Source organism: Phyllostomus discolor, chromosome 3 (genome assembly GCF_004126475.2).
Source record: "Phyllostomus discolor isolate MPI-MPIP mPhyDis1 chromosome 3, mPhyDis1.pri.v3, whole genome shotgun sequence".
In the NCBI taxonomy this organism is placed as follows: domain Eukaryota; kingdom Metazoa; phylum Chordata; class Mammalia; order Chiroptera; family Phyllostomidae; genus Phyllostomus; species Phyllostomus discolor.
In genome coordinates, this window is record NC_040905.2 from 153046797 (window position 1) to 153054658 (window position 7862).

Consider the following 7862-nt stretch of genomic DNA (forward strand, 5'->3'; position numbering starts at 1 on the left):
AAGAGTAGAAGAAATCATTGACACCTTTGTAGTTGAGGACAATTAAAAATCCATTAATACAATAGCATTATGTGCAATAGAATTCATCTAGCATCCATTCCCCCAGTTCTCCCTCTTCTGATCTGTGGTATTGTCAGCTTGGTTCCTCTCCAGACTGTGGACCTGCCCCCAGTGATGGCATCGCCTATTCTAGGAAGCTTCCTTTGGTGTCCTCATTCCACAGTCCCCAGGCTGAATCAGCTGGTCCATATATGTATATATGACCCAATATCAAATCTCTATAATGTGAGGCCATTATTTGTTTTGTTGGGTCAACTCTGAGCTCATTGATGGCAGGAATCTTGAGTTATTCATCTCTGTGTCTTCAGACCTTGGTATCTGACTCAGGGCAGAACCTCAAAAACTATTGGTCCCAAAATGAACTCTGGTTTTTCAGCTTTTATTGAAACTAGGAAGAAATAAGAAAACTGACATATTTTATAAGAATTGGGGAGGAAGTGAGATAAGGAGTTAGTGAGTATAAAGCTTTTTTCTTAAGAGTTTCCAGGAATGAGTGTGTGTAAGTATTTTATGTGTGTGTGTTGGTAGGAATTTTTGTGTTGTAAAACTCTGATGCCTTCATTGAAAGTTCAGTTTTTAAGGGAGTAAAATGATGGTCTAGTCTATTTGATTACTGCATCTTAAATTTGGACAAGTACCTCGTCATGCTCTACAAATAAAAATGTATTTAAAATATTCAAAACGAATTTGTAACTTTCAGCTGTTCAACTAAAAGTCCAGATAAGATGGCTATGTAATGGGAGTTTTGTAATCAAAGGTTCAACATTCACCAAAGATTAAATAAGCCCAGGCATAGGATTGTTTACGCCATACTGCTAAAACACTTCCTTTGATAAAGGCAGAAACCCAGCATCTCCTCAAGTGAGAAGCAACTTAAATTAAAGTAGGAAGAAATTCGCATTAACAGGGATGCTACTTACCTCCTCTCATCCTCCCTAACTGGATACTACTACCGAGAGATCTACCTGTGCATCGACAAGGTGTCTACACATCAGCAAGAAACCTCTCCCTTTTTTCTCTCTTGGATGTCATGACTACCATCAAAAAAGTCTGTCTCACTAAATTTACTTAAAAAAATATTTTCTTCTTTATCCTTCTCAGTAGAGGGCTTTATAGAACTTAAACCTAGGAGATCTTAAATCAGAAGAGGGTAACATTGGAAGTAAAATGGAAAATGCAAAATAAGGATAGGAGAGAGAAGCAGAAAAAGGACTAAGGTATGTAGGATGAATGAAAGCAGATGTCCCAGATGCCTGTGGGTGAAGTGGAAGGGAAAGATGAACCGTGATCAGGTGAGAGAACAGGCACCCAGGATGTGGGCCTCTATAAGTCAGGCCAGAGCATGGTTTGGCAAAACAAGTATTGGAAGTAGTTCTTGGGGGCAAGAGGTAGCTCTGGATAATCTCAAAGGAAGCTGTAAAATGAAGAATCAGGCAGGAATCAAAGGTTAGGGCAAAGAAAAGATCAAGAACCCAGGTCTACAAGTCAGATATCAGCCTGCCAAATACCATATTATGAACACTGAGTATGAAGGTTAGGCTTTGTCATTTTATGTATGGATTTGTCACTTCATATTCTAATTCCCTGCAAATCTGCCTGTGAATGTTTGTGGACTTAAGTAGACTGGAAGCATGGAAGGACCCCCAGCAAGCAAAAGCCCAATGATTGGTGTGGGCACTAGTTTTCCACTGACTGGGAATGAGTATTTAATAATGTCTTTCTTACAACCAAATTTCAGTAAACTAAGAGCAGTTTATTTCTCTGTGGAGTCTGTTACAATAGGATTTTTCTCATCGGCACACACACGCAGTAATTGTTTAAACATGCATAAATATGTAAAGACACATCAACTTAGGCGATCATAAAGCATGTTGAAAAATATACCCACCAAGAATTACTACAGGGCTATAAAAAAGCATGCTTGCACATTCTTTTTTTATACAAAAAACACATTGGAGAATAAATTAGCATGGAAAATGGTCTCTTTGAAGGCACAATGACTATTGTTTCCTTATTAAATCCAGTTTTTCAATTAAGTGGAGCTTCACTGATCCACACTGTGGCTGGGAGTTCCCATAGAGAATTTTGGAACTTTGTAGATTAGCAAAAAACTGTAATTGGAAAAAAAAATTGTGACACAGACTCCAGGAGACTGGAGCAATGACTGCCATTGTGTTCCTTTATTTTGATAACTGGCTTTAGTTTTTAATTATTGAAATGCTTCATAGTGGAGCAGTTGATATGGGGTAGGCTTTCATAAGAGTAATGAAAAATGAAGACAGGGCATTAATTGATTGAATACCTACTACCCATTACCCACTGTGCTATTAAGTATCTCATTGGATCCTGACATCACCATAGTAGCCATTGTTATGCCCAATGTGCAGAGGGGAAAACTGATCCCAAAGGGCCCACTGATTTGCCCCAGGGAGCACAACTCGGAGGGGGCTGAGCTAATATTTCAGTATTGTCTATATCATAGTAAAAGCTTAACCATGCTTCAGTTTTTTGCTTTGTATGTCAATTTAAAAAGGAATTCACTTCATTTTCAAATTGGATATTGTGAACACCATTATTAGAGTAGACAAAATTGGCATTGTTGATCTGTGCTTCAATAACATTATTAAAGTTATAAAAATAAACTAAATTAAAAAATAAATTTATTAAATTAAAATAAATTGAAATGAGGATAATACCCACACTAACAAGCAAATGTACTATTGTAGGAAAGAATAAGTAATTGCTTTTTCACAGCCAGGTGTGGATTATTGTAAGAAAACATGATGATTAAAGCTGTTTGGCAAAAAGCCTCCTTGCCTCTAGCAGGATCCAGACCTGTGGGTGTGCTTGAAAGAATTTTTAAAATCACTAACAGGGCATGTTGACTCAATCAGTTATCAAATACTGGTGAAGTACTTTCTACCTATAAAATAGTGTGTGCCAGGTGTTGAAGAGCTACAGAGATGAACAGAGTATTTACTGAGCAGCTACTGTGTGTGAGACTTTTTATCTACACAGTACTATTGTGTGATCCTCATAACAAGTCTGTGGACCTGTTGGTATTATGCTTGACTTACATGTAAGAAAATTGACATTTAAAACATTTAAGTGACATATTCAAAATCAATAGCTGCCAAGTGGTACACTTAGGCTTTTAACGACCTGTTAATTGCCAAGTTCTGTGTAGTTTGTACTATACTATGATCCCCTCTTATGGAAATTTCAGTCTAGGAGAGACTGACCTGACCTGTGAAGTACTAGCTAATAATACAAAACAATAAAATAATAATGTTTGGCAAGGAATAAGCAAAATTCAGGATCAATTAATTCCAACCGAGAAATTGGAGAAAGTTTTAAGAGCCTTCAAGGGCATGAAAAAACTCAGGTTGCTGGGGAAAGCAGGAGAAAAGAATTCCAGATTGAAGAAACAACGTGATTCAAAGCAGAGGGGCATGCTTAAAGGCCAGGGTCCAGTCCTTCATGTGCAACTAGAGTGCTGAATTAATGTTGAAGGGAGTAAAAGATAAAGTTGAAAAATAGAGATGTAAACTGCGGAGGGTTATATATGTATATTTTCACAATAAATAGGTAAAAAATAATTTTGAAAACCCCATAATATTGATAAAAATATCACTCCAAAATCAAAACCAAAACCAGAACCAATCTATAGAGGGTCTTAGGTGCCATGCTAAGGAGTTTGAATAATTCTATCACTCCTGGGCAATTAAAATTGTTGCAGAGGTGAATAACCTGATTTGATTTGTATTTTTAAAAAAGATAACACTAGAGGTATGGAACTCTGTACTGGCTATTGAAGTTGGGGCTAACAGGAAGCTGTTGCAGTAATGCAAGGAGGAAATTATGAGAGCCGGATCTAGGCCAGTACCAGTAGGAATGACAGCTAGGGTGGGAGTGGCTTGTGGGATTTTGTAAGGAGAAACTCTGGGAGGTGTGTTATGCATATGTGGGTAGAGAAGGGGGACCCAAAAGTTATGTCAAGGTTTCTAGAATCAATGACTGAGTACAGGGAGGTCGAAAAAGGTTGTTGGTGGAAAGGAGATGTAGAAATACCCATTCAATAGCACTCATGACTGCACTAATTATAACTATGGTAATTACATTCTTAGAATATCATATAAATGGGTGGAGAATGTTCCTTTTTAGGCTTGCTTTCTTCATAGTTCCTGAATCATTTCAATGGAGGTATATGATTAATGACATTTTTTGAAAATTGTCAAAAATCACTGTGATGAGGTGATTGTGGGTGTTTTCTTCGGTGTCTGTCTGGTACTTCAAATTAATGGTACAGATCATTTCTTTCCAGGTGGTGACCATTCATATCACTCCAGTGGATGACCAGGTTCCCAAAGAGGCTCCTGGAGTTTCTCGGCATTTAGTTGTCAAGGAAACTGAGGTGGCCTACATAACTAAGAAACATCTACATTTTATAGATATGGAATCGTATGACCGGGAGCTGCTCTATACAGTAACAACTCCTCCATTTTTCCCTTTCAGTCACAGGTATCTCTATGAAAAACCATTACCTCGACTGTTAGTTGAGGGCTATGTTCTAGCCCACTGGGGTGTCCAATGCATGGCCCATGGGCTGCATGAGGCCCAGGATGGCTATGAATGTGGCCCAACACAAAATTGTAAATTTACTTAAAACCTTTTTTTTTCTCATCAGTTTTCATTAGTGTTTGTGTATTTAATATGTGGCCCAAGATAACTCTTCTTCCAAAGAGTTGCCAAAAGTTTGGACACCCCTGATAGAGAGTCAAAAGAGGCAATATGTAGTGCTGTGGTTCAATTGCTTTGTTGGTCAGACATGAATTTATATTCTATTTAACATTTACTCTAATCTCAATCTTATACGTCCCTTCAAAAGTTGTATTAATTGCTAAGTTACCTGCATCTTGTAGTATCTTCAGCTTAGTTGGCTTAAAACAGTCTTTAATCCCCTCTTTAAAGAGAATGATTCTTTTTTCTTTTCAGTAAAATTTGTTGAGTCTTTATAACATCATTTTTAGGCATTGCAGGCCACAGAATGGCCATATTTTATGGTTCCAGTCCAGGAACGTGGCATGAATATAGTCTAGGCACGTGACATGCATGTGATGGCAAGGAAACATTTTTAGGATGAGAATGATGAATCTCCTTCATGATGTCCAAGTGGAAAATGTTGTGCATACTCTTTGCAGTAATGATAAAAATGGCATTAATGAAAGTGGACTTACAGCTAGAATCCCCAATGTGTAAAAACAGAATATGGGAACTTAATATTTTATTTCTTCCCATGATGTGCTCTTTTAGTTTTAAAAAATTTGGTTGTAGGCTATTTGACTTAATTTTTGTTACTTGGAAAATGAGCAGATGTGTTCAATATTTCTCTTTAGACACTTAGACGCTGGGAAATTATTCATGGTGGATAGCATACCAAAGCTGGCCAAAAATCCTGCAGCCCTGGGCTTGAAGTCATTCACTCAGGTAGGATGCTATGCTCAAGTGTTTAAAAAAATGATGGAAGTGTCCTCTGAGAAGTCCTGGTGCTCCTATGATTGCACTTGAGAATGATGGCCTTTGACATCTGTTACATGTGCTTGATATCTTTATTCCTTCTATGTGTACCTCTACATTAAATGTGCAATATCTATTTGACAGAACTTATCAAGTTGGATATGATTTCAAAATCTTGTAATTTGACAGAGGCTTTTGCATGCTTTGCCAGCAGGGACCCAGCACATATGTTTTTATTCCACCAAATTCAGTTTATCTCACATCCTATCATGCCAGTGTGCTAGAACCGCTCATACTAAAGTACCGCAAACTGGGTGGCTTAAAACAACAGATTCCTTGTCTCACATTTTGCAGTCTGGCAGTGTGAAATCAGGGTGGTGGGAGGGCCTTGCTCTTTCTGAAAGTATGTAGAAGAGTCCTTCCTTTCCTCTTCCTGGATTCTGGTGGTCTGACGGCAATCTTTGACGTTCCTCGGCTTGCAGACATATGGCTCCAACCTCTGCCTGTCATCTGTGGCCATCATTTTCCTATTTGTCTCTTTTCTATTATAAGTTTACCAGTTATTAAAGGCTCACCCTGCTCCTCTATGACCTCACCTTAACTAATTACATCTGCAGCAACTCTATTCCCAAATAAAGTCACATTCTGAGGTCAGGTCTTCAACATACCTTTTGGGAGATACAGTTCAACCCAGAACATCTACTACTTTCCAAAAATATTATATCAGTCTTCTCCCTATTCCTATTCTGGACCCTATTCTGGAGACTGCAGAGGGGTCACAATAATGACAATGAGTGTGCTTAGGCAGCAGCTGATCTGTAGTTTGGGGCTTATTATGCCTAACCTCAGTGTAGTTAGATGTTGTAAATGAGTATGTCAGCCCCATGTGGTGGGTACTATTATTTTATGATTTCATTTATTTTACAGACAAAGAAAAAGAGGTCTAGCAGGTGTGAGAAGCTCGACTGATGTCACACAGCTACTTACACTAGTAGAGCTTACACATGAGCTCTACTTATGGGGAAGCTGAGTTAAAATTCAAGTCTCCTGCCTTTTATAGAGTTGGCTGGCTTCAAGTACTTGATACATTTACTAAATTTCTTTGTCCTTTTCCCTCCTGATTTTTAGAAAGTGTGATTTATAAAGTAGACCTTTTTGGAATCCTCAGATTGATGGTGGTGTGTTTACGCTATTCCATATTATTATTATGACAGTTCCCTTAGACCTATATCTCTGAAAGTTTCTAATCCTTGCAAATTGGCACCCATGTGTCCATTTTGATTTGCTTTGCAGGATGCTGTGAACTACATGAAAGTGGCCTACATGCCACCTCTGCGTGATATAGGCCCCCATCCACGACACGTCCAGTTCACATTTTCCATTAGTAACCAGCACGGTGGCACTTTGCACGGGATCTGCTTTAACATCACAGTTCTCCCAGTGGACAACCAAGTTCCTGAGGTACGTGCAATGTTTGATGTAAAGGATGAAAAGGAGGAATGACCTAAGGAAAGCAAGGAAAGACTTTAAGATTTATTGGAAATGCTAACTTTTCTTTAGGCAATTTTAAAGAACTTTTTTTATTTTCTAGCCACAGTGTAGGAAAAAGCATGGGGAGGGGGCAGTTCTTCACCTCCCATGGGACTTTCTGTCTAAAGGTGAGATTTTTCCAGTTGCTGAATTTGGCATTATTTTCAAAGCTTTATCAAAATCTCTTTCATTTCCTTGCCTTTCTTCTGAGTTTCACATGTTGATCAGGGGAAGGGGATTAAATTATAGGTCTCTTAGCAACCAGAAGGGCTTATTTGCTCTCACTGCAGGCCAGCTATGCTACTCTGTAATCTAAAGACGCTTTTAACTTTCCAAAATGAATTAAGATGGGCCATTCCATTTTATCCAGTCCACTCCCCAGTGTTTATGGAGCTGTAAAGCACTGGGGTCTCTCATTAATTCTGAACTACAAAGGTGATGCCTCCTAGACAGTCTTATCTGAGAGGTGGGGTTCATACTGAGAGTTTGTTCCATACTCTGCCTCTTCCCCATCAGAGTACTAGACTTAATTGGTGTGGCTTTGTTTTTTAAACCTTTTTATTGAATTTATTGAGAGGATGTTGGTAAGAAAATTACATAGGTTTCAGGTGTACAATTCTATAATACATCATATATATATTGTTGTATGTGTTCACCACCCCAAGTCAAGTCTCCTTCTATCACCATTCATCCCCTCTTTACCCTCTGTTAGTTCACTCCATCCTCCTTTCCCTCTGGTAATCACCATGCTGTTG

The 7862-nt window shown here is 38.5% G+C and overlaps 1 protein-coding gene across 9 annotated transcripts in view; it reads left to right on the plus strand.

Annotated features, from left to right (window-relative positions):
* The window catches only part of FREM1 (FRAS1 related extracellular matrix 1), a 165033-nt gene that overhangs the window by 59889 nt on the left and 97282 nt on the right, over positions 1 to 7862 (plus strand). For all 9 annotated transcript variants that reach the window (XM_036021575.1, XM_036021579.1, XM_036021578.1 and 6 more), the window contains 3 exons: positions 4385 to 4581; positions 5457 to 5547; positions 6871 to 7038. In XM_036021575.1, coding sequence (XP_035877468.1) covers positions 4385 to 4581; positions 5457 to 5547; positions 6871 to 7038 — 456 coding nt within the window. The remainder of the gene's footprint in view (positions 1 to 4384; positions 4582 to 5456; positions 5548 to 6870; positions 7039 to 7862) is intronic.